Source organism: Ascaphus truei, chromosome 4, assembly GCF_040206685.1.
Source record: "Ascaphus truei isolate aAscTru1 chromosome 4, aAscTru1.hap1, whole genome shotgun sequence".
Lineage (NCBI taxonomy): Eukaryota > Metazoa > Chordata > Amphibia > Anura > Ascaphidae > Ascaphus > Ascaphus truei.
In genome coordinates, this window is record NC_134486.1 from 62,570,411 (window position 1) to 62,597,714 (window position 27,304).

Genomic DNA, 27,304 nt, shown 5'->3' on the forward strand with positions numbered 1-27,304 from the left:
GGGGTACTGAGACATTACGCGGGTTCGTGGCTGCTGGTCGGGGCGGGCTTGGCGGATGACTGTATTCATGTGTACTGTATTATGAGGAAATTTGTGTGATGTTAATTATGTTTTCCGTTGCAGTGCTTCCTGGAAAGAGGTATACAAATTTAGGTCCCAGCGAGGACGATGGGATTCACCAGGGGAAGAATGTAGCGGTCATGTAAAATGCCTACAGTCATCTCTCCTGCTGGCAGTAAGGCCTGGTAAGTGTGGGCATGCCAGCAGTAATCATGGAGGTTTTCCCTCACACCCTGGTGGGGTGCTCTGTGTATGGCTGGGACTGGTCACATGCTCTGACTCCATGGTTAGTGATGTCAGAGATGTGTCAGCCTCAGAAGCTTACATAAGGCACAGCACTGTGTCTAAAAGTTAGTTGCTGTGGAGTTGCTGTCTAGTTAGTTGTTCTGCTGAGCAAGGAGTTCCAGCTCTTGTCAGAGCTGAGGAAGGAGTTCAAGTTTTATCAGAGTGTCAGTTATGTTATAGTAACTCCATGGGAGGCTGTGTCCAGGGACCTGGCACAGGACAGTGATTCCTGCGGGAATAGTGAATCCCTGATCTAGGTGACATACCTAATTAAAGGGAGCACTGGCGAGATGAGCGGCTGAAGATACTCCTTGTGGAGGGCAGCTATGCCCACCGTGTCAATAAAGATGAGTTCAGCCAGAAACCCTCTCGTGTATCTATCTGGAATGAGTGTACAGAGAGGAGCACCACGGAGGAGTTCCTCGCCAGGATCATCCCCTTGCGGACGCAGGGACCCTGGTGAGGTGGAGGCGCTGCACTGGAACTAGGTGAGACTCAGCACACTACCTCAGCTGCCTGTCTGACGGGTTCTCCCCACACACCATCATGCGGGAGACTCAGGAGTCCTGTAGCCAGCAGGTGCACCATCAGGCATATTCACACTGTAATGGGGTCCGGTTAGACCACAGGGGCCAATGTGAGATTGGGTGGGTCAGGCCGGGCCAGAAACACCGTTACACTTACAATTGTACACGGCACGATTCTACCAGGTTCTCGCCCTACTTCCTCATGTTTGGCCGTGAAGCTAGACTGCCTGTGGACATACAGTTGAGAGTCTCCACTGATGGAGTACATAATGCTACCCACTTCCACTATGTACAAAGATTGCAAGAGAACCTAAAGCGGGCATACGTACAAGCCGAAAGATCCGCTGAAAAACTGAATGCCGGAAATAAAAGGCAGTATGACCATAAGGTGAAACACAGAGACATTAAACCTGGCGATGCAGTACTTCTCCGTAACCTGGGGGTACCAGGGAAACATAAATTGGCCGACCGATGGCGGGAGGGGGTGTATGAAGTAGCCTCTCAAATGCCTGGTCTTCCGGTCTACCGCATTAAAGACTCGGAGGGCCGGGTGAAAACCTGGCATCGTAATCATTTGCTCCCTATTCCCCTGATCGAGGAAGGGGATTTGGAGTGGCCGGCATCCCCGTTGGATGGAGAAATGTCATCAGAAGAAGAGTCAGGGAACTCAGATGTTCTGGAAGATCCACAAGAGGGAACCTCCCAAAGGGGCCCTCAACTGGGAGCACCTCCCGGTGGAGCTGCTGGTAAAGGGCTCAGGGAGCGATCACCCCAGGAGGTGGCTCCGGAAAATTCAGTGTTAGACCCGCTGAGGCTATGCTTCGTACCAATCCATGACCAAGTAGAGAACACAAACCCCTCAAGGGAAGAGCTCAACGTACCAGATGCATACAGTCACTCTCCCACGGGAGTGACCGAACAGCTGTTAAGGAGTCAGAGAAATGGGCAACCTCCAATGAGGATGGCCTACGATCAGTTTGGGGCACCCCACTATGAGGCTCAGCAGTGGGCTCGCAATCGAGTGCAATCAGTTATTGTGATGTTTAGTGAGATGTACAAGCTGATTTAGAAAAGAACGTGTATTAGACATTTTCATTATATAACATTGTGTCAGTTAAGGGTTGTCCAAGTGGGGACGTTGGAATCCACAGGGGGGAGGATGTAGCCGGGATCCCCCTTCTCACCCTTGTTGTTAGGGGAGGGTGCGCTGCATTAGAGAGCACTCCGATACGGAGGCTCCGCGTCATGCAAGATGCCATGTTTTGGTTGGCACCGGTACAGACAAACTTGGCCAGAGGTTGCGCATGCGCAGGCGAGAGTGCCAAGGCCCGCGAAGGAGGAGAGTTCCGATTGGAGGGAGGTAGCGAGACACAGGTCCCAGCAGCCCCCGCGGGTCCCCGTGATAGAGCTGAGCCAATGGGCTGGGAGTAGAGGAGGAAAAGGAGGTGATCGCGCGCACGTTGTGTTAGAGTTGGCTGGAGAGGAGACGGAGTTTCTGTGTAGGGGAGGCCAACCGCCCCCTGCGTAGGCTGCGTGCCCCAGGCCAGTTAGTCCCTGAGTCACAGTAGAGACAAGCGGAGCTAGGGACTTGCCATAGTAAGGTTCCGGATCCCCTGAGTGTCGCACGACCAGTAACAGGACTGTTCTAATTGGCGGGAGGTCTGGGCTCAGACCCCGCTAGCAAGACGCCACGTGTCCGGGTGGGATCGCCCTGGACGTCCACGTGGGTGAGAGGATGGCATCTACCCCTCGCGGATCCTTTATGAAGAGTGTAGCAGTACCGGGTACCGGAGTACCCAGCAGGTAATTCTCCAAGTGCACCAACGGTACCATCGTTTCATTCGGGACACAGTGGCTGCGCAGTCACACTCACACATATAGAGATCTGACTCACTTGAGGGTTGGAGGACTTATCCCAAAGGGATTGGACACGGGGTGGGATCACCCGGTGGAGGGAGACGGGAGGGTATGCGGTCGCGTGACGCTGGTTAGAGTGTCTCCTCAAGGGAGGGCCGCGGATATACATATGTATGTGAATGTACTGCTGCGGCCGAGTTTATTCGAGCATTTGCCCGTTCTCGGCCGCAGCAGTTACCTGGCACGCGCCGGAGGGTGCCGGGCGCGCGCCGAAGCAGCGGAGGAGAGGCCCGCCGATCGCGGCTTCCCCCTCTCCTCTCCGGGTCCGCCGGGTCCCCCGGAACCCCCTGCTGCCGTCCCCCACATCGCGGGACACCAGGGCTCCCTCGGGGAGCCCTGGACGCGCGTGCAGGGGGCGCAGGCACCCGATGACGCGTGACCGCGCGGCACGCCGAGGGGATGCCACTAGCAAGCCGGGAAATCTCCCGGCTTGCGGAACTGGCCGCACTTCAATAAAGTGTGTCGCCAGTGTATTGCTTGCAAGTAAAGTCAATCGGTTAAGGTATCCTACTGTGTGGTTGTGTATACAGTATATAAGTCATGCGAAGACCCACTTCCCCTCTGGTGGAAGCTGTCGCAGGTGGAGGCGCTGCACCCAGTATAATTATTGTGTGAGTACCCCAGGCTCTCCGTGGCAGAGACTTAGGCCCTATGAGCCTACAGGTAACACAGCATATGGTAGTGCCTGCATTCTATAGGAAGCAGGGCTACATGTATTATGCACAACTGGGGAAAATTGTACTTTTATTTTCAAAAGTACCATCGATCTCACACACAGCAGAGAATATCTATTTTATTTAAGATCAACGAAGACCTGTATAATAAACTGCATAAGCCTTTGCCGGCCCTTCTGGCAAGAAGTAGACGCACTTCACCCCTTCATATTTTCAATGTATGCAAATCAACTTTTCTTTGGTCTCTTTTTTTTGTTCTTAAATCTCAGTTATTAAGTTTAGTTCTTAGCTGAGAAAAAATATAATCCCTCTGAGCCATACTGTGTCTCCAGCTCCCACTGGTTAAAGTACAGTAGTAGCAGTGAACGGGATTAACTGCTACTACTTACCTCCAATGTGTGTCATTCTTCCTTATTACACTTGCTATACTGTATATTTAATATATAAATTAAAAAAATCTATTTCAATTCATACTGTTTAATACTTCGATTATCATATAGGATTCTTAAAATAATCACTTGAACTTGCAACAGTACAAAAGAATGTTAGAAGGCTATATATACTGTATATATTTTCTGAAACTGAATTATTTAGCGTTTCAGTTTTAGACATAGGGGATTTGTTGGTGGCTCCAAATGTAGATTCATTTTGTACAAATGGTGGTAACCATGGATACTTAAAAATGTAGACGTGCTGAAGTGTAAATGAATGCACTCTTATCTTCAGAGTGAATGGTAAATGTGTTTATCTATTTTATTTTTTTAGGAACACTTCAAATACATCGAAAATGCTGCAGGAAATATACATCATAAATTGCAGACAATGTGATCATGTAGTTTATAAGGAGCTAATAAAACCTGGTAGTAATGTTATTATTAGACACTGGTAAGAAAATATGTCACAAACACAAGTGAACTTGAACCTAAACTGGTTCTATAGGCTACGTCCCCTGTGCTGCTGACCGCTGATGTCACCAACTCTCCAAGCATGAGTGTTCGGCTGTCCGGCAATTTTTTTGGTAAGCGCGAACAGGTGGGCCGTGGGCGGGACCGAGCAGTGACTGGCGCTGATTGGCTGAGGAGGTCATGTGACCCTTCAGCGTGCCTCAAACACAATTTTATCAGTCTCGGCAAGCGCCTAGCGCTCGCGAGCGTATGTGCACAGGCACGGGCACACGCATGCCACATGAGCGTGGTCAGACAGATGACAATTGATTGTGCTGACTGTGCTAAGCACCAAGCGTGGTCAGCAGCAGTGTGGACGCAGCCTTAAGCAGGCTCGCTAACAAGAAATCTTCATATTTGAGGAAACAATGTATGTTGTATCTACTAGTTTGCTTCCTTACTTCCTTTCTGATGGGGAAAGAAGTATCAAAATGGTGCAATTTCTTCCAAAACAAGACATTATCACATCTCTACCTGGCAGATTTACTGGATACACAAAGAAAGGAAAACTGCCCAGGTGTGGGTTTACATTATAACTGACTAGATAGAAAAAAAGAAAGCGCAAGACCCTCATAGTGTAGTATATAAAAATAAAACAATTTTATAAAAAGGTGAGATATGCACGTACAAGATATATATAGAACAAACATGCATTGAGGTATAAACACCTATTTAATACCTGTATGCCTGTTTGTTCTATATATCTTGTATGTGCATATCTCACCTTTTTATAAAATTGTTTTATTTTTATATACTACACTATGAGGGTCTTGCGCCTTCTTTTTTTCTATCTATTTAGTTTGTGATGTCCTGGCATCTCCATAACAGGCATAGCAGCAGACCCTCCTTCTCAAAGGGAAGTTTTTTTTACATTGCTAGCAGTGATTTATTTGCTATATATTACCTTAACATCTTCATTGTACTTATTTGCACTGTTTATCTGTGACTATTGAGTCACTTTGGTCACTATTTACTTATAGTATACTAATCACTTATTAGGTTTTATTTGACCATTATTTCACATTTTATTAATTATTTACACATTTGGTGCGCTTGGACATTTTTCTGTTGTATTTTTACTGACTATCTCTTCCCCCAAATCCTGGTATAATCCCTACCCAAAAACACTCACTGGCTCCCGTGGATAGAGTGTAGCAAAGTGACACAGAGCCCAAGTCACTTTGCGACACTGGATACATATTCTCCACATTGGTGCAAAAATGGTGCTAAGAATCAGGTTCTGAATCTACAACTATCATTAAATGCACAGTGAGGAGGGATTACTGAGAGTCATTTGGTGTAAAAAAACAGAAGGTAGCTTGTCGAGTGAGAAGAAATAGAAGTAACAATCCCCATGTAATTCTACACATTTTTTCATTCTGTATCTTCTGGAAGGGAGTTTTGTGGGAAAACACTGATTATTAGTAAGTGGGGCATCCCCATGCCTTTTATGATATAGGAAACAGAAGCCTGGCCAAAAGAGTGGGAGTTAGAATGACGACAGCCCAAGGCTGACTGACAGCCAGCTTTGGACGAGACAGCAGCTTTTCAGAAATGAGATAACAAATGTTCAGTGTCTCCGAGGCACAAATCCACCCAAAGTTTCCCTATGGTAAATCTGTGTTTGTCAGAGTTTTCTGCAGGAATTCTGCACCACAGCTGCTGCCGTGTCCTGTTTTGCTGTTGTGGGCAAATTGTGCCTTTTCTTCCATGAATATTAAATCATGGAATTCCATGGGGATTGAAAGGTGTTTCGGAAATGTACCAAAGGTAAAAAATTCCTTGCGGTAAACTATGTTACATCAATATTGAATTGAATTTATCTGGTAGCATAATGAACACAATTCATTCATGTCTTTTGCATTTAAACTGTTTTGGTCAAGCACAGAATGTATAACCTAATTATCTCAAAATATAAAGTTACTAAAAATGACTTCCCTACAGCTGTAGGTACATGTGGTGGTAATTGTGCTACAAAACTAACAGTATCATTTTTTGGGCAAACCCTGATTAGGAATAACTGGAACCTTGCCAACAAATGAGTCTATAAATGTATTACTCGCTGAAAATTGTAAGGAAGTTTATGGGATTTCACAGACATAAAAGTTTGGAGCCTATGTGTAAAGCATCAATGCAGACATACATTGCCAAAAGAAATTATGGACCAGGTCCACCAGCTCTGCTAAGTGTCTGAATGTGACTTTAACCTAAGTTAGCATCACATTATACCATAAAAAAAAGAATCATTAAGGACCAATAATGTAACTTTGTCTTCAGGAAACAATATTGCGTAAACTATAACGGCTGTTAGTGATAATTATATGCAAACGAGGCATACTCCCTAACAGCGCATATTCACAGAGGGTCGTTAAGGTTACCGCAGGGACTTAACATTATGTTAGTTACAGTAGCTCACATGCAGACTCGGATGTGTTGTGCAGAAAACTTTTTGCTACTAAGGAAAAAAGTATGCTAGGGGTGAATTTAGGGGCGCTAGGTAGGTTGTTGGTGGCACACTTCTGCAAATGATATGTGTCTCTTAAGAGTCCACAAATATAAAAAAAAATTGCCTGCCAATTTTATTGGCGTAAAATACAAATTCAAGTAGACACAAACATCTCTTAATGCATGAATATGTATGAACATGACAATCTCCATACAAAAAGAATAAGAAAAGGCATGCCAAATGTAAGAACTAGGAATAATGGCATACCAACATATGCTGCATATGATTTTAGGTGATACATTGATTGCAATGTACTTTTCCAATTCATTTTCAAAAAGCAATTTTTTATACTGTACATTGCACACAATGGGTTAGTAAATAAAAGGCTACATATTTAAATATTTCAAACGAAAGCAAATTGTAAGAATGATATTCAAGGGTCTCTGAGTTTTTTTGGTCATCTATATATATTTTGGAGAGGTTGTACAGTAGTTTAAGAAAACATGCAAATATGCAACTATAGGTCTATATCTAAAAATGCTGCCTCAAGCTATTGAAGGAGATTTTGAAATTCCAACAAAGCATTATGCAAATTAAAAGATTTCTCCTTTTTTTTTTTTTAATTTTAAATGACTAATATTTCTGAAATAGCTTACTCCTGAAACAAAAGTGGCTGTTTTAAGTGAAAACAAATATTTCAAGTAAATTCTCTGTATAGAAATTGACCCACATTAACCATAGTGAAATTGAAAATGTTTCTGCTATTAAGTTGGGCACATAACGTACTATTCATACTGCTACATAAGTTAATATATTAATATGCAACATTGCTATATATATATTGCATATTTAAGTTTTCTAATAAAAATTTTAGTTGACTTTTTAATTTCTTATTGTGTGTACAGTATTTATTCCTTTTGTCAAAACCTTTCCATTTTTAACAAACATGATTACATTGAAAATTGCATTGCTCTTGTTGCAACAATGTCGAGATTTTTAAACAAAATATCACTCTTGAAACTACTATTGCCGCAAACATTTTAGACATTTTTTTATTCTAATGTGCTGTAAGCTAAATTATTTTCAACATGTTTTTTTATTTATTTTATTACGAACAATAAAATAACCTTAAATATTTTTTTTTAGTGTTAAAATACTTTATTTAAATTCTTACCTGCTGGGAAACGCTCTATTATTGGCCAGTTGTCCACTTGTAAGGTGGCATTACCCCCACTTCTTGTGAAACGTACTACATGATATTTTCCATCATTAATGATTGCATTGACTTCTTCAATTGAGATGTCATCTGTTCCAACATTAAATTTGACTCCAATTTTTCCTTGGTGCTAAAAACAAAGAAAAAACAATGCTAATTAGAATTTGTTTTATTAGGAAAGTAAAATGTACATTTGATGCTTTATTGTGCACATTGCTACACTGGTTACCCATACCCAGCTGAATCAAATGCAAGGTTCTGGTTCTCACCTACAAAGCTCTCCATGATGCAACTCCTCTCCACATTTCCAGTAAAATTCCCAAGTACTCTTCCACACAAAGGGGGTCATGCACTAAGCAAGATAAGTGGGTTTTCTGGGTGCTATGCACAAAGCAGTGATAAGTGCTTTTAAGTGAGATATATGCCTTTATAGCGTGATACTTCCTGTTGTGAGATTCAGAAAGCAGTGATAACACTGCAGTATCGTGCTATAATGACATTTTTTTCCCACTTAAAAGCACTTATCACTGCTTTGTGAATCTCATAGCAGACAGTATCACGCTATAAAGGCATTTATCTCACTTAAAAGATTTATCACTGCTTTGTGAATCTCACAGCACGAAATATCACGCTATAATGGCTTTTTATCTCACTTAAAAGCACTTATCACTGCTTTGTGCATAACCCCCAAAGTCTCCACTCTGCGCACGTCCTACGGTTCTCCCCTTCCCTCATTATTTCCTCTCATTCTCACCTCTAAGGTTTCTCAGGGCTGCACCCCAACTGTGGACCTCTTTACCCTGCACCATCCAACTCTCCCCCACCCTTTGTACTTTCAAATTTTCCCTCACAATCCACCTCTTTAAAAAGGCCTACCGAGCACCCACCTGACAAGCCTACGGATAATACCATACAGTACTACGTGGCCTTATCCCCCCACTTCTGCTTGTGTCATTACTCTCCATTTCCTTTTATATTGTAAGCTGCTCAGAGGAGGGACCTCGTTAGCTATTATTTCATTAGGTTGTAAAGTTGCATGTGTTTTATGTTTTGTTTTTGTCCTTACCCCGACATTGTACTGCACTGTGGAATATGCAAGTGCCATATAAATAAAATATAATAATAATAATGGAAGGAGATTACTTCTCTTCATGCTCCTCTTAGGGTTATATATTGCAGTGCAAGTCTGTTGACATTTACACTAAGTCTTGGATATCTTTTTCATGGATAAGTAAGTTACTTTCACTGATGGATTGGATTTGTATTTTTTCTCCTAATAGTTCACAAAAAGAGAACACAACCCTTCCTCACCTGATCATATAAATTCATATGAAACTGAATATTTTAAATGTTTCATTTGCTAATGCCCTAGGTGGGATTTAAAATATATGAATGCACAAAATCTATTGAAATGAGATTGAAGATTCCACTGTAAAAGGGGTAAGAAAAAAAGACAACAATAGTATAGGTAATCAAATAAAATGTTGTCGAATTACACAAGCAGTTTAACATGCTAAGAGACCTATTCTAGCAGCTGCCAGAAGTGCATATCCATGTGGAAAGAGCACTTGAGAGCAGGTTGACATTTTCTAAACCATGCGAGACAGGATTTTTAGATGCGATTTCATTCCAGGTCTGCAAATCTGTGCGCTATATAGGCAAAATGTCTCAGTTTTGCAAATACAGGTATTGACAGTTTGCTGGTATTCTAGCACTTCCGGTAAGTCAAAAATACCAAACCAGGTGGAAATACTGGCAAATTTGATCTTGCCACATAAACGCTTGTTGAAATTGCCCTAGAAGATGAAACGTTTGTTGTTTTAGCGCTGTTGGGCAAGGATTCCATAATTTAATTACTTTACTTGCCTTTTGTATGTACTTTTCTAACTTTTTCCTAATTTCCTAATTATGTACATTACTGCAAACATTACTGGTCAATAATGCCCTGGCTGGAGGAGTCGGAGGCCAGTGTGAAGCTCAGGGCCCTTAACCTTGCAGGGCATTAGTGGATTATTAAGATAATGGTTTACATTTTATACTAACCGAATGACCAGCAATTGTAAAATTCCAAGTTTATAAAATGTGGCTGCGTTGAGTAACCTCCCCGTGTATGGCAACTTCGCGCTATCGGTATGGTATGTTTATTTGTCCGGAATGTGTGATTTCAATAGACGTGATATTTTCGAAGTAGAATATCTTCTAATATACAGTGAGATCAGAATTTTTTTCTGCTACTTATTGCCTTGCCAAATCACGGGATTTGACAAGTACAATACCGCAGCTACTAGAATAGACCCCTTGATACGCAATAACCTGTTCAATTCAGTAGTTGCATACAGAAGTGTTCTTGACTGAAAGAATAGTCTGGGTATATCAAGTTCAGTACTCAAAACAACTCAGAAATAATATATTATTTTCTAAACCTAAATATGAAATATACAGTAGGTGCATCCCTAGATAGCTGGCAAAAAATTAATTATCACAGTCATTGGTAAAAAGAAGGGAACTCCAATATGAAAAAGATTGAATTAAATGGGACTACTGTATGTATGAAGAAGTGGGTCTGTGCTGAAGTATTTGCATCTAAAAAGGGAAAATGTGGCTTACCGAAAATGTATTTTACTTCAGTCCATCAAGGCAGCACCAGTGGGTTATAGACTCCATCGACTGAGGTAGGGCAAGAAGAATCTTGCACCCGGAAGTATAACAGGAGACTTCCCCCTTCCTTAGCAGTGTTGTTGACAGTAATGCTTGGTTAAAATAAATTGAGCATCACATAATTCCCTCATAGTTTAACTTTGTCAAAAAAGCACGAGGGAAGGGAAAGCTATGTGCTGCTGTAATGGACTGAAAAAAATACATTTTGGTAAACCAAATTTTTCCTTTCCTACCTGTCTATCAGGTAGTACCAGTGGGATTTATTACAGCAATAGCATGGAAGAGAAAAAACAATAAACAGAAAAAAGCGCATTAATTTATCATGGCCTGCAGAAGCTTTCTACAAAAAGCCGATTCTTAAGATGAATGCTCTTCCATGTGGCCACCTTGCAAATTTGTTCTGCTCATGCCTCTGTTTTGTCTGCCTAGGATCTTGCTACCGGTCTTGTTGAGTGTGCTCTTAAACCTACCAGGGTTTCATATTCCCTGCGTACAGAACGAGTAGGCTGTCTGACTTTCTAAACTCCCAAGTTCTCTGCAAATATTCACTTAAGCATTGTCTCACATCCAGGGATTGCAAGTACTTCTCCTCATTATTTTGATGCTGGCATAGTTAAGGTAGCACAATCTCCAGGCTAGTATGGAAGAAGGATGCCACCTTTGGATGAAATTTGGGAACCATCCTAAGCACCACTTTGTCTGCGTGGGAACATCATATAAGGCACTTTTATTGAGAGGGCCTCCCACTCACTGATCTGTCTGGCTGAGGTTATAGCTACATTAGTAAAACTGTGGTTTTGAGAGATAGAATTTTTAAGGTCTGTGTCTTCCAAAGGCTTGAATGGTGTATTACAGAGAACTTTCAAAACTAGATTCAAATCTCAAACTAATGTGGGATTTCTGATCCTGGGCCTAATGTTCTAGCTAGATCAAAAGAACCCATTGTTTATCTTCAATTGGCTGTGAGCGGATTTCCCCAATTGCAACAATCTGGACCTTGAGAGTATTTTGTTTCAGACAATTTTGAACCCCTTCTTGTAGAAAATCTAGAATTGAACTAATGCAGGCTATTTCTGGAGTGTTGCCTCTCCCAACACACCATTTATGAAACTTCTTCCAGATATCCAAACAGTAAAAAAGCCTTTCATAGCTCAAAAAGACAGCCTTAAGCGATATAGTGAATCTCTGATAATCCCATGGTATGAAGATGTGTGTGTGTGTGTGTATATATATACGTGTATATATATATATATATATATATTTTTTATATATATATATATATATACAGTATATATATGTATATATATTTTTTTTTTATATATATATATAGATATATATATATATATATATATATATATATATATATATATATAAATATATATATATATATGGCTTGGAAATATGGGGCACCTCCATAGATCTGCCTCTTGAAGATCTTTCCCACGATCTGGTCCTGAAGGAGGATGAGTCACCTCTGGAGCTCCCATTGAATCTCTGCACTTTCTGCGAGACCCTTGAACCTAGAAAATAGTATCTATTGGTTTTATGCTATCTTTGATCTTGGGGTAAAGTTCTCTTCTTGTCAAACAACAGCTTATCCACCAGCTGCTCCAGTTTTGCCCAACATAATAAATTGCCTTCCAACAGCGTGGAGCAAAGTTTGTTTTTGGAGGCAGCGCCTGAAACCCAGGCCTTCAAACACCGAAAGAGAAACGGTTGCATGAATACAAATTTATGCAACTGTTTGGGACACTTAGCGGTGGCCTAAACAGAGATCGAAATTTTAGGAGTCATTACTGGCACAAGTGAACTCTCTTCCCATGAGCGCTAAAGGCCATGTCTGTACATACTGTGCTTTATGTATGCACACACAGCATATCTTACACATACTAATACTCCTTGTTTTTCCATCCCTATACACCAATAGGGACCCCATTGTATCTACACACACTTTTAGTTATGCTACAATCTCTCACATTTCCACACCTACCCACACCATTTATATTAACTCCCACTCCACACACACCTTTTGTAAAGCACTGTATACACTGTGGGCTCTCCATTCATTTATATTCACACAGATACACACACACACACACTCTTACATCACTTACTTTCAGGAACCATTTAACACCTCTAGCCATAAATCACATCCACACACTGGGGAGGGACAAGCACAGATAACATTCCAAGAGACACTGTTTTTAAGTATACCCTTTGCTTGCTTCGTTCATTGTAACATCGCCGGAAGAAGAGATCAGTGTATCTTGAAAGCTCGCACAAATAAAAGCATTTAGTTAGCCACAGAACAGTATCATCTATTTATTTTTTGATTGTATATATATATATATATATATATATATATATATATATATATAAAAATAAAACACAGGTTTAAACATGCAGTAATCCAGCATCCCAACCTTTCCAATACTTGCCACAAGAGATCATAAAATGGAGGAAAAATCCTTCCGCGGTGCTTCTTCCTTGTCTGATTTTCTCCTATATGCGTGCCTGTCATACTCACTGTTTCAGCAGTCTGCACCACGTGACCCTCCAATGCCTCCAGATGTCAGATACCGATGCATTATCAGAGGGACTCCTAGCAGACTGGCACCAGACAGTGCCTGCACTTTGTGTGGTTGAGAGCCAAGCTCATGGTGGCGGCACCGCGCGCACTCCTGCAGCCCCAGTGATGTGTGCACTAGGATGCAGGAGATTGGAGAGGTGATCGGTGGCATTTCGGGGGTCGTGGCAAACGCGTCATGGAGCTGGTTCGCCCTCATTGGCGGAGCCAGCTCACGTGACGCTGACGCTGCAGTCCGAAATCTCAAGTGTAGTTGCTGGGCCAAAATGTAGCAGCGTTGATGAGTGCACTACCGTGGGCACTTGAGGAACTACAATAGGAAATCAGGTAAGAGTCCCGCAAGTGTCTGCGCACGCAAGCGCATGCACGTAGCGACGCTGCCACGATGAGCTCGGCTGTAGGCTGTGGCCTCCGCAGTGTTGTGAGGGAACTCCAGGGACGCTTGGTAAGTGACTTCCCAAGCCCTCCCATAGAGGTAGGCAGCAGTGCTGCTCCATAAGAAGGGAATCTGCCTCAAAGGTCTGAGCTGATGCCTATATGCCGCTTTCCATCTGGGAAAGGGTAGGCGTCTGGTCCCCTTTCCTCCTCAGGTGATTACCTGATGGCATGAAAACTCCCTGAGGGAGCCTCATAAAATAAAAAAATTAGATGACAGTTCGTACCTATGGGTAGGACAAGAAAAACACTGGGTGCCTTTCTTCCTGTCCTACCTCAGGAAGTCGAGTCTATAACCAATTGGTGCTGCCTGATGCACCGTAAGAAAAATTCACATTTTCTTCGTACGATTTATACCATATGTCTGAAGAGTATTTATACTGTTAAAAATTCTTCCTGTGTCCCCTTTATGGTGACTGATGAATACTACGAAGACAATCTTAACCAAATGTAACTCAATCTGTATATTTGTTAATACATACTGTATAATTCCCATACCCGTGCCAACATGCAAATGTAACTCCTAGCTATTCTACTATTACTTGTTCCATAGATTCCTAATATCATTGTTGACTAAGGCAGACATAGAAGAAAAGGCTCACAGAAGAAGAATACATAGACACAGTCTTTCGCAGATACGGTCTATTGCAAGGTGATTTGCGACAAAATAAACCCTTTACTCTAATATTGTGGGGATATGCATAGACCTTGTCATTTCTAACAGTAGAATATGTGCCATTTCTTTATGTACAGGTACTTAGGTATGTTCTAACACTGCTTTTATGCAAATAAGAACACTTCACATTATCTTATCAAGCACTAGAAATAGAAACTATGAAAGACTACTTTATGTAGGAACCAATCAATAATGCAATCAACTGATAACAAGATTCAAGTCGTAGAGTTACTTTATGCATTAAATGGAATGAGAGGATCATTTTCTTTACAGCTGAGAAGCATTGATTAGAAAAAAGTTGATTTTAACAATTTATAAGGTTACAGAATAAAATATACCTACTCAAGAGAGCATTTCATGATTAGTTCAGGAAGTTTTTCTTTTATATGTCTCAGGCATGAAATAAATACATTAAAATAAGAGTGTAAAGTGGCTCAGTCATATATGTTCACATGAGGAGTGCTGGCACTATACTGCTATTTAAGTGTTCATAATGCCCCCCTTTTCTGTGACTAGCCCCAAACATTTTAATGATGTTACAAGGCCTATTTCCTAATTAAATGCATAATTAAGGGTGAGAGTGTTTTTAAGCACTGGAACAACAAGAGGGTTAATGAAATGCTGAGCTCAGATACTTGGTGGGTATATTAATCGGAATTAAACAATTTTCAAATATGCTGTATTATTAAAATGAATCGTTTTTCTTGGTGTAGTTTATCAGTTTCATAAACAATAATGATTTCATTGCACACAGCAGGGCGTATTGATGAACATCATCCACAGCACCGGAGATATATTGTTTTTACTCATTAAGTACTGATGGAAAGGCCTGCACCACAATGCTTTTCGATGGAAGGACCTTCTAGTTTGCCAGACAATAAAAGCCAGAGATTGCAAAGACTGCCCTTGTTGTGGAAATATACTTTTTTTTAAAAACAAACAAGAATGCGATAGAGAAGATCAGAGCCTCAAATCTTCTATGTGAATTTTGTTAATAACAATAAAATACAAAACTCAGCATGTACTCTTACATGAATCAAAATGTAACAGTACAATATTACACTAATACTCTAATTCTATCAACTTGAAAAAGAGCACACACTGAGTCTTTTCTCTCCAATTTCACTGTGCGGTGAGCCTCTGTAAAAATAAATAAAATAAAATAGGGGTTTGTTTGGAAAGGGCTTTAACAACCCAAGGCATTGTTACTGTAAATGTATCCGGGTGCCAGTAATGAAATATGTATGTAGTAATGATGCACTGCAGCTTGTTCACTAATAGATGCTGATTTCATTAGCTACCGTGTCTCTACTACAGCCAGAGGGTAAAATGTAAAGCATGCAAGAATTAGGAAGTTATTTAAAAATGGTGTGTTTTCTAAAAACAAAAGTCACACTATAGTCAAACTTTGTAAAAAATGTGTCATTCATCGCCCTAAGATTTTTGGGCTTTCCATGTTTCTTAGCATTTTTTTTAGGACATGTATTGCAAATTAAAAACATGTTTTTTTGAATTTTATTGTTTGTAGAAATTTTCCTACGTCTTATAGTTCCATAAACTTGGTAAAAATTCAACAAATAACAATTGATACAGAACAATGCATTTGTTATATATTTTATGAAATACATGAATACTTGAACATTTTTCTCTTACTGGTCTAGCTAAACATTAGCTGGGGTTCACTAAAATCCGACAGGGATTATCTCACTATGATCCCGCGTTAAGTGCCATTGACTTGATTAGCAGTTGACGTTGTATTGCGGTGCGGCAGCCTGCAGAGAAGGTTAGTGAATCTCCCCTGTAGTTTTTTGATCATCAACTAACAATGTTCAACCATGACATTCATGTAAAAGTTTTTCAATAAAAGGACATTATACAAAGTAGGAGTACTGTAATCATGCCTCATCCATGTATTGATCAAGGTTAGATAAAAGGACTTTAAGAAGATGTAGACACTTTAAATTGCACAAAATAATAGCTGACAAATAAATGTAACTGTGTAACCAAACACTGTAAACTTGGGTACATTTTAATCTGAATACAAAGTGAAAAAAAAAGTCTGGGCACTTGGGAATCCTGGCATTTAGGGCACACTACCTAGGAAGCTCTGTGAACAAAGTAAGGGCAGCAGCACTGGAATGATGCTTTGAACTATCTGTAATCGGCTGAAAAGTTGCACAACAAATAATAAGCAGAATGCCCAACACAATCCTAATGTGTTTTGTTATCATTTGCAACTCCATCCGAGGGGAGGGCGAAAGCACACGGTGTTCTTATTTAGGAATAGCCACTATACTATTCTTATTCAGTAGGATACATTAACGGTTGAGGTTTATACTAATATTTAGTTCTATACAGTAGGTTGAAGCAGAAAAGAGAAAAGGCACCCGGAGCCGTAGCAGAAAAACCGGCAATGATATGTAAAGGAACGCAAAGTCAGAATGAAGGCTTTATTGGTGCACACAGACAGATTGAAGCCTGTTTTAGTGAGGGGGAAGAGGGTTTTACCGTACATAGATATCAAGTTAGAGATCTCCTATCAGCCAACATAGGTATTGATCATCTCTTGAATACTACCAGCAACAAAGAAAAAGGACCTTGACCTCTTCTTGGGAGTAGTTTAAGGGATAAAAAAAAAAAGACTTCCTAAAACTTGCTTAACATTTTTCAAAATATTTATGCTTAAATATGTTCTCTTCTGCCGAAAGGTTAATTTGATGCTACAAATATGGAAATCGCTAGCAAAGATTTGAATTACCCGGTGTTAAAACAGAATAGATAGCGGCCTCCCTAGCCATAGGTGGGGGAGGCTTCATGACCAGGGGGGTTTGGCCTTCCCCTCGCTGGCCCGCCCCCACACCTTACTCCCCTGGCTTAGGGGTGGAGTTCCCGAAGGCCTACTTAAGGCCAGGCTGGCGGGCAGCACGCCCTCTTTTTGCTACCCGCCAGGCGCGGGCCGGGGGGGGTGGGAGCGGGCAAAGTCCAGTGGTACGCGGCTCCGCTGTGGCAGATTTGTGGCTCTTCCCCCCCGTCGGGCGAAAGGGGGAGGCCTGCAGCAGCTGCCTCTTCCCGAAATCTGTGGGGGCAGGTGAGCGGGCACGGGAAGCATGGGTGGGGAAAGAGGGCGAGGGGCGCAGTGTGCCCAATGTGGGGGCAACTTCCATTCCTACTCCACCCCCCCCCCCCCTTCACCATTGTTATGAGCCAAGCTGTTGGTCTGGGTTCAAGAAACTCTTAAGCCTGTCAGGTTTTTGATAAGTAAATGTTACTGCGGTTATAATAATGAGTAAGGGAATTGAATGGCGCTGTAGGGGCAATGGGGACAGAGGTACGATTATAGTTGGGCCACATGTTGTTGGTTTGAACGCAGGGTAGAGGAAGGTTTATTGATTTGAGCTGATTTTGTCTACCTCTGTTCAGCCAGGTGACATACTGTACTCTTTAAAATTTGTTGAACAGCGATTTGCACTGCATTTCCTTTAAATAGTTCTTCAGGAGTTCTGTTAATGTGACCGTTTTGATATTTAAGCTGTCTAATAGTGGATGCGGTTTTGATAGTAGATTCGGTTATTGTGTTAATGTTCTGGTTAAGCGGTTTTCAATTGACTGAGGTGTGGTGCTGCCTTGAGAGCAAGGTTAAACAGCACAGATGGTGTGAGGTGCTGGTGACTCACAGGACTGTGTACACACCTCAAGACACTTTGAATCAATCAAAGGCATTACCTCATCCCATGATATGGTGAAAGGTGACCCACCCACCCCCGTTCGGTGGCAAATTGGTGGAAGCAGTACCGATGAGAACTGTCAAACCTACCTTATTCGCCTGGTCAGGCAATTATGTCTCTAATGGGGACCCGGGCAACCTGCGTTGGTGCACCTACGTTATGGTCCCTTGGCCAGGTATGGTGGCGGGGGAGGCGGGTTTAAGGGTGCGCTTGAATGTTCTTGCTAGCGAATGCCAGAGCCCGCAAATGTGTGATCTTCAAGCACGGAACAGGACAGTGCTCTGATGATGGTTGCATGGCTTATTTCACCGGTGATCTTTGTATTCCCCTCTTGGATTTATGGCGGCTCTGGTGGTCAGCATAGTTGCCCTAGTTTAGCGCACCATTTAGACCAGTCTCGGCAAGCACACATCACAGCGTAGTTGGATAGTTAAGGGCCTAGGCACACGCAGTTCAGTGGGTATCTTCCGCGGCAGCAGGGCATCGATAGCCGAGCAGTTTAGCCTTCTTCAAGCCAAGGCAAAAACCATAACGAGGCGTGGTTGGACCGGCGGCTGCGTGCATTGTTTCAAGCAGGCCAGCACATGGTGGCAGACAAGGCCGTGGTGGCTTCCCCACAGGTCACGCGCTAGGCAGGAGTCAGGCGCCAGGGTTGCTCCCCGTGGGAAGGGGGCGTCGCAGCATAGGGTGCTGCAGCACAATGCGTGAGGTGGGAGTTAAGGACCAAGCGGGAGTCAGGAGTCGCGCGCAGGGCGGCAGGCTTCGGCCACGGGCCGCAAGGCAGGGCGTCACAGTGGGTATGTCGGCCCTAGCTGTGATGGTGAGGCCTACGGCCACTGTGACGCAGGACATGGGCCAGGCGGGAGTCAGGAGCCACGCGCAGGGCGGCAGCCTTTGGCCACGGGCCACAAGGCAGGGGACGTCACGGTGGGTATGTCAGCCCCAGCAGTGATGGGGAGGCCTACGCCCACTGTGATGCAGAACAAGGTGGTTCGGTGCTGAGGTCGGGCCCCAGCGGTGAGGGGGAGGCCTCCGCCCACTGTGACGCGGGACAGGGTGTCATGGCACGCAAACGGCCGCCCACTGCCGACGCGGGCGGTGTAGCTGTAAGGAGATCTCCTGGAGAATCGGCAGGGTTGAGACGACGAGGATGGCCACTGCTTTACTCGACGGATGTAGCAGCTGCTGACAGCAGCTGAAAGCAGGTGCATTCCGGACGGCGGGCAAGGAACCCGGCGTGGTGCGACTAAGTGGCTGCCCCGGGACACCAAGGACTGGTAAGGAACCTGCGGCGGTAAAGAGGGGGCGGTAGCACATCAGGGTGAGCGCGTTTAAGAATTTGGTTGGCGCCAGAAATCCCAGGTGGTGGTGTAAGGCGGGCAACACCAGGGCCAGCGCTGGCTCTATACTAGCGGCGTATGGCGCAGCAGGGAAGGCAATATTCATGGCTGCATTAATAGGCATGCTGAAAGCTTTGGAGCCTCAGGCGTTAGTCTAATTCGGCGCAGGGACGACGTCAGGAGCATGGGAGGCAGGCGCAGCGTTAGTTGCGGCAGCATGTGGGGCATATCGGTGGGGGGGACGGTGGCACCAGATCCAGTTCCGGCAGCCTCCAGCCTGATCACTGTGTCTCTTAATCCAACTTTAACCATGGCCAGGGTCACTGGCATCGTAGATCCCATCCCAGGACCAACAGCCATTAGCCTGACCCCGGTGTCTTTCAATTCTTCAGCCACGGCCGGGGTCATGGGCATGGTAGCTGCCCCACCCGGCAGCATCACGCGCTGCACAGGCAGTGGGACAGCCCCTGCTTGCGGTTGATGGGGACACGCCGTGGAAAGTATGGCATACGGCGTATCTGGTAATGGTAAGGAGTCGCGTTTAGTGCGGCATCGAGGCTATATGGCGAGACGTCATGGTTTGCAGGGTTTGACATGGAGCGAGCAAGGGAAGAGGCGTGGCCCAGTCCACCGCCAGGGTCGCTTCCCCAGGGGTCACTGAGGGCGGGTAAGAAGCCTGCAGCAGTAAATAAGGGCCGACAGTGAGACAGGATAAGCGCGTTTGCAGGTGGGTTAGCTTCGCAGGGGGATTGGGCAGCTCGCAATGCGCAGCGGGTAAAGAAGAAGCAGGGGGAGAAATCCCAGATAGCGCTAGGCAGTGGCGGCCTGCGGCTCCAAAGGCGGTGCAGGTCCGGGACCGGGTGATAGATAGCGCAGCGGAGAAAGCGATTCTCAGGGCATCTTTAAGAAGCATGACAAGTTGAGTAACTGCTGCTCCGGGTGCGATTGGCATCCCCAGGTGGAATGGTAAGGCCAGACCGGGCTGGTAGATGAGCATGGGTCCCGCTGCTAGGCAGGCCAGGCGGGATAGACTTATTTAAATTTGCGAGAGGGCTTTGAGAGGGTTCTGGCAGGATTGGCAGTACGGGCCTAGTTAAGGGGGGGTTAAATAGGCCCATCGGTGGCAGCTCTTGGGGGGTAGGTGCTTGTTCTTGCCAGACTGGGAGCTGGGCTGTTTGAGCCCGGGGGGAGTACGAGTGGGCAAGGTCAGTTATCCATGACCTCGAGAACCCGCTCGCATAGGGGACACGAGGTCAGCGGTTCGAGGGCCGGCTGACCGTCCCCTCCCCCTCCTGTCAAAGGAGCACTCTGGCAGGGAGTGCATTTACCCCATTAGGTTTTCTGTATAAATAAACAGCCGCGGCCATTTTACCTCCAGTTCCCGTTTCCTGTCTTTATTTGTACGTTACATGTGGGTACAAGGCGGGGGGGAGGGGAACCGCCTGGAACCTCCCTGGTCAAACGGTCTCCCTAGCCATAGGTGGGGGCGCTTCATGACCAGGGGGGTCTGGCCTTCCCCTCGTTGGCCCGCCCCCACACCTCACTCCCCCCGGATCAGGGGTGGAGTTCCCGAAGGCCTACTTAAGGCCAGGCTGGCAGGCAGCACGTCCTCTTTTTGCTGCCCACCAGACGATTCTCGCCCACCCATCCCCTGAAGTAGTGTATTGCAATCATGTAGTGAATGCAGAAGGTTGAGCAGGGCCAGGGTATTCCCGGTAATGGGGGACATATGCATGGTATGCCATGTTAATGTTTCTTTGTTCTGTTGCAGCATGAACTGCTGATACTGTGCGGAGTGAAAGGAACAAGGTTCCGAGCAGGAGGGGTCGTGGACAAGTTTTGCCTGTATCGCGGCGGCTCTTGGGGGGTAGGTGCTTCTTCTTGCCAGACTGGGAGCTGGGCCGTTTGAGCCCAGGGGGAGTACGAGTGGGCAAGGTCAGTTATCCATGACCTCGAGAGCCCGCTCGCGTAGGGGACATGAGGTAAGCGGTTCGAGGGCCGGCTGACCGTCCTCTCCCCCTCCTGTCAAAGGAGCACTCTGGCGGGGAGTGTATTTACCCCATTAGGTTTTCTGTATAAATAAATAGCCGCGGCCATTTTACCTCCAGTTCCCGTTTCCTGTCTTTATTTGTACGTTACATGTGGGTACAAGGCGGGGGGAGAGGGGAACCGCCTTGAACCTCCCTGGTCATGCTAGTAGAAGTGTTTAAAACAGTCATTTGTGTCCAGTATAGTGGACAAAGACAAAAGCAACATTAACCCCCAAATAAATACAAAAAGTGTATGTTCTACAAATTGTATTAAATAGTGTTGTTCTACAAATATTACTGAGTGAAACATTATGTGCATTTAAACATGTAATATGACTGTTTAACCTTAACCCCATAAGTTTTCTAGTGATCACTCAACAAAAACCTGAAATAATTTAGCAACAGCATCTTTTGTATGCATACCTCAAATATGTTAAGTACAGTATGTCGTCATTGACACTATTTTACTGCAACTCAAAAAACTACAGTACAAAATAGTTACTTTAAAGAAAAAGGCACATATGGATTCTCTACTAGAACTTCTTTTTATAGAAACAAAGGAAGCATCTAGTAATGGAGGTTATTTTCTCCAGAATCTGTGTTGCTGAAATGCTGCCCATATGTTCATGGTGTATGTGCCAGATCAAATCTATCATCATTATTGTAAACTTCAATTAGACTATGCACAAATCAGCAGCCTTGATCACAAGTACTAGTTCTTTTGATCAGTGAGTTTGATGCTTCCTATTTCTAATACTAATTGCAGCCATTATACTGCTCTCACACACCAAAAAACATACAAAACAATCTTTTTTTTCCCCCAAGCTATGAGACTTTTTACATATTTAAGCAACATTTTTAAAAACTCACACACATTTAGATAAGTTGGAGTATATATGGCAAAATACTCCAATATTTATTCATTTTCAGGAATTACAGATATTGGAGTCTATTTATCAGTTTCCAAGTTGCAAAAAGGTAAGACAAGAGAGAAAAAACATTGCACCAGTTTTATCAAAGAAAAAAGGATTTATTTTTTTTGCTATGATAAATATAGTGTAGCTTTTTTCATCCCAGTTTTAAACCCGAGACTTTGACACTGAGCCCTCTTATTTCTACAGGAAGAAGCTTCTAGTGTACCTCTTTACCAATATAAGAAGCACCGAAATGGCTACGGGCAGTGGCAGATTTAAAGATGTAGGCAAATACCCCAGGTCGCCTCCTCCTGCAGAGCCACCCTCCTCCTCCTGTGACGACACGTTTCCATGACAGCGCGACGCCATGTGACATCACAATGCCATGGCAACGTGTCGCCATGTAACGTGGGAACGTTATTTGACACCACAATGCTACAGAAGGAGGAGGGTGGCATGAAGGAGAAGTTAAGAGACCATTTACGCTCTCCCCCGGCAATCAGTGGGGAAAAGAGCGGGGACTCTATATGCTTCCCCAAAATGTTGCTGCCCGAAGCCTGGGCCTAATGGGTAATCGGCCACAGGCCACAGGAGCTGGGTGATAAATGGACACAATGAAACTTTTTGACATCAATTTGACACAGAGGGGAGATTCTCCGAATTCTGTTAAATATGGAATAATACATGAACAAGTTACCATCTCGTTAAATGCCAACAGGAATCTTCAATTTTGAGTTTATTTCGCTGTGTAGACACCTGTTAAGCTCTGGGAAACTAACAGACACTACCTATTTAGGTTTTCTGACTGGAGGGGAGGATATGCGAGCAATATCATAAAACTCACACTAAGCAAGAAACTGGCTGAATATGGGGAATTGCTATGCGCACTCAAATTAATATATTCGATCTGCTAAACATGGGCTGCACATTAAGTTTAAAAAAAACTTTGATAACACAGTATAGCTGACGAATACTGTAGTTATAACTGTGTCTTTTTCTATACCAGAACAAAAAGTTCACAGCGTTAGTTGAAGGCATACTGTATAATTTTTTTTTTCAAATTGCAATTTGATTAAAATATATAGAATTACTGTGCAATAATAATATTACTAAAACTACTACTATTTAAACTTTAAAAGACACAAAGGATAAAAATACTGTGGCAGAAATAGGAGATTTGACCTGCTGCTAATATATTCAATAATTTTCTTGTCATTACAATACTATATTTCACTGTAAATCATAGTTAAAATTAAAGAAACATGGAAAGGTCTGCTTTTGGAAAACCAGGTACAGGTCTTAAATGTTGGTAATGTTTTGGTAATGTTCCATATTATGCATTCCAGTAACTAAAACTATCAAAAACAGAATCAAAACATACTGCAACATTGCTATATAAGTCAAATTCACAATAAGTATTGCACTGTAATATTATTTGGTGGGTGCAGCTCTGTTCCAGATAACCAAAAAGCAGACTGATATAGAGAAAGATGAACTGAAGCCATTCATCTTATTAATGTTGTACAGAAAGTACATTGCATGGTAAATAGCTAAAATGCATATACATCAGATTTAGATCCTACCAAACTGAAAAACTACACCTTTCAAGTATAATGGCCATATGACAAATCATTGCCCATATGTTTTATTTATAAATGCGTTATCCAGGCTTATTTATGAAAAGTCATGCTACACACTAGCAAGTCATTATTTCTCACACAAGTAAAACCGTTTGAACAGTAGATAAGAATATTACCCAATTACAGTATATCTTACAGTGACTCTTTGGAAATAATTAGTTCAACAAAAAATCATACTAATTATTAGCAGAAATACATTACATACATTAATGACTGCAATTGCGCACAATATTAACTTACTGTTCAAAACAGTTTGATGTAAACACTTTAAAACATGGCAATTTTGTGAACTTTGCTGTTTGCAGAAGAATAAAATGTTTAGTCTGAGTAAGTTTCTTGCTAAACAGCAAATACCCAGCATGGTAACTATGTTGAAATGCAGATCGTGAGAATAGTTGCCAATACTGTGTGTCTTATTAATTTCCAGACCAATCCTACATGTCTGCTAAGCATGGATGTGAACTATGACAATTTAGTACCACATCCCCCAAATAATTATATTCTTTGTGGTGTCAGCAAATGTTCGCTATTCTCCACGGTAAGAACTCTGTATTCTATCAAAAATAAAGGTGTAAAAATGTAGCACCTATTTATTGAAAAACAAACTTCAGATAGTATAACCTCATCATTCTTACTACCTATGCAGTACAACTTAAAAAACAACAACAATACTGTTGTTCCCCATGGTGCGAAGACAGAGTATGTGATCTATAAGCATACCCTAAATCTTCTGCAGTTCTTCTAAGCCATCATTATAGCACAAACACAGATGATATCATTCAATAGACTTGAGTGGATTTAAAGATCATATAGCACGAAAGATCAATTTTAACAAATCAAAAAATGTTCTGTACATACCTAATCAATCTCGAGTAAAGCATTTATTTTATAATATGGTAAGCAACATTCACAATACAAAAAAGGAAAGGAAGAACGTAATGTTAACAGGATTATAGAGGCACAGGTTCTTTAGGGTGGCTAACTATAATTGTAAACTATGGATGTTGCTGACTTACAGTAGTTCCCATTTCGTTTTGGTGGGATATGTTGGAATATGATGTGATTATTCTGCACCAATACTGGCAGTAAATCCTATGGAAACTCTGCGACATTCTGAGTTATAACAGATATGTTGAGTTATCTGGGAGGAAAATAAAGTCTGCATGTATATGACTATAAACCGAGTGCCAATTACTGTATATTAACATATATTCAATTTTCTAAATTTGCTGCTATGAACATGTATTTAATTGGGGTATATTAATCTTGGAAACCAACTAATGTATTATAAAATACCCTGCATAATATTTTGACACTAGTAGTGTTTTACAGTATTATATACGGTATATATATATATATATATATATATATATATATATATATATATATATATATATATATATATATATATATATTTAACACACACACAGTATATATGTTTTATGCTTTCTAAAACTGATATAAAATGTACATCTCCAAATAAACCTAGAGTAAAGAATAAAAGAACTAGTGCTCCAAACATTTAAACAATAAACTATGCAATGAGATACTGTCCCCTATAAAACACTAATTCACAGATGACAACTGCAAGCTCTTATTTAATTAAGAAAGATTCTTGAAATATAGGAGGTGATGTTAAGTGGCTAGCAGATGTGAGAAGCCTGTTTGGCCTGCAGCAGAATATCACTCGCATTAGGAAAGTGCAAATGATTTGCAGAAATGCATAATTAAATCTCTTGCTGCTAAATATACAATTTCACCCCTTCAGCTCTGAAATAGCCTGCAATACAATAAATAGCATTATAGTGTAGCTACCTGCCACTGAGAAATTGAGTTTAAAAATTGTCTTCTACTAAAATGCTAAAAACTGTTAGCGTTAAGTCAAAAGCAATGTTTAAAGCAAAAAAAAAAAAAAAAAAACCATTACAGATTAAGCCAATAAATCTGAGGTATTAGATTTAATTTTCAGTATTTATTAAATTACTTCCTCGGTACTGCATGACTACCCCAAGAAATATGTACCATGATTGCTTTGCTTCAACTGATATTTCTATGATGTATTGCTGACATGACACCATTGCCCTAAGAGCCACCTCAAAAATGCAACAGTTTTAAAAGACATATGGTGTATAGCTCTGAACAGCAGCGTGCTGAATCTTATTATCCACTCAGCGCCATCAGTGCTGTATACAAAATTACATTTTCCTACCAAATATCTAGTAAAGAATGACTTACTCAATCGGCATTTACAATGGTTATCTATAGAAGGAGATCTTTAACTCAAGATATACTCCTCTATTTGTATATCACATATCAGCTTGTACTATTAAGCTACATAAGGTCTGATTTCGAGCTGGCTAAAACAATGGAGTCTTAGAGGAAACTCACTGCATGGGCGCAAATGGCTGGTTTGCGAATTGTACAAATCAGACCCCAGTGCCCAAAAATAGGCGCAAAAGACAGTTTGCTTAGGGGCCATTAGTATAACCACTTGACAGGCGGAGGGGATTCTATTCCTAATTTATTTAAATGAGCTTAACATGGGTGAGCACATGTTAAATACCACCTGTCTTGTTTTAGCATCCAAGGTAGATTTGGATTAACAGCTGTTCTTAATTCAAAACCTCTTCTTAAATATGCACCTACTGAAACCAGGCTCTATACAGCCTACACTCTAAGAACCCAGAATCTGCAACATACATTTTCTGGAGCCATGGTTGTAATTACCAATCTGCTAATGTGCAGACGCAACCTAACAATTTGGGTATTCTTTTGAATAGACCAAGTAGAAGGGAAATAATTTACAGCATCAGAGTTAAGGGTATTTGCCAGTCCTGATGATATATTTCTCTAGAGTCACCTCCTAACACTTTCAGATCATTGTGGACATTTTGGAACATATCCGGGCTAATCTAGAGCCTAAAATACACATTAGAAGATCTAGCCCTCCAATAATAAAACTAATGACTGCAAGACTTCCTTCTGCTAACTCTGTTGTTGCAGACTGAGGTCAGTCACCCAAACATTGAACAAATGTATTTATTCTGCAGAGATGTATTACTGTATTTCAAAATACATTAAAATTATGCATAGCCAACAGCGCTACTCTTGCACTTCATTATTTTATTTTAAGACCATCTGCTAACAACTCTGTAGCACCTAACTCTAAAGGCTAGATCCACAAATCTCCTATAATATGGGATCATAATGTGACGCTACAGAAAACAGCA

General features: G+C 42.3%; 1 protein-coding gene across 46 annotated transcripts in view; it reads right to left on the bottom strand.

The window, feature by feature from the left end:
* Positions 1–27,304, bottom strand: part of NRXN1 (neurexin 1) — a 1,413,358-nt gene that overhangs the window by 180,570 nt on the left and 1,205,484 nt on the right. For all 46 annotated transcript variants that reach the window (XM_075595907.1, XM_075595903.1, XM_075595906.1 and 43 more), the window contains one exon: positions 8,028–8,199. In XM_075595907.1, the coding sequence (XP_075452022.1) occupies positions 8,028–8,199 (172 nt within the window). The remainder of the gene's footprint in view (positions 1–8,027; positions 8,200–27,304) is intronic.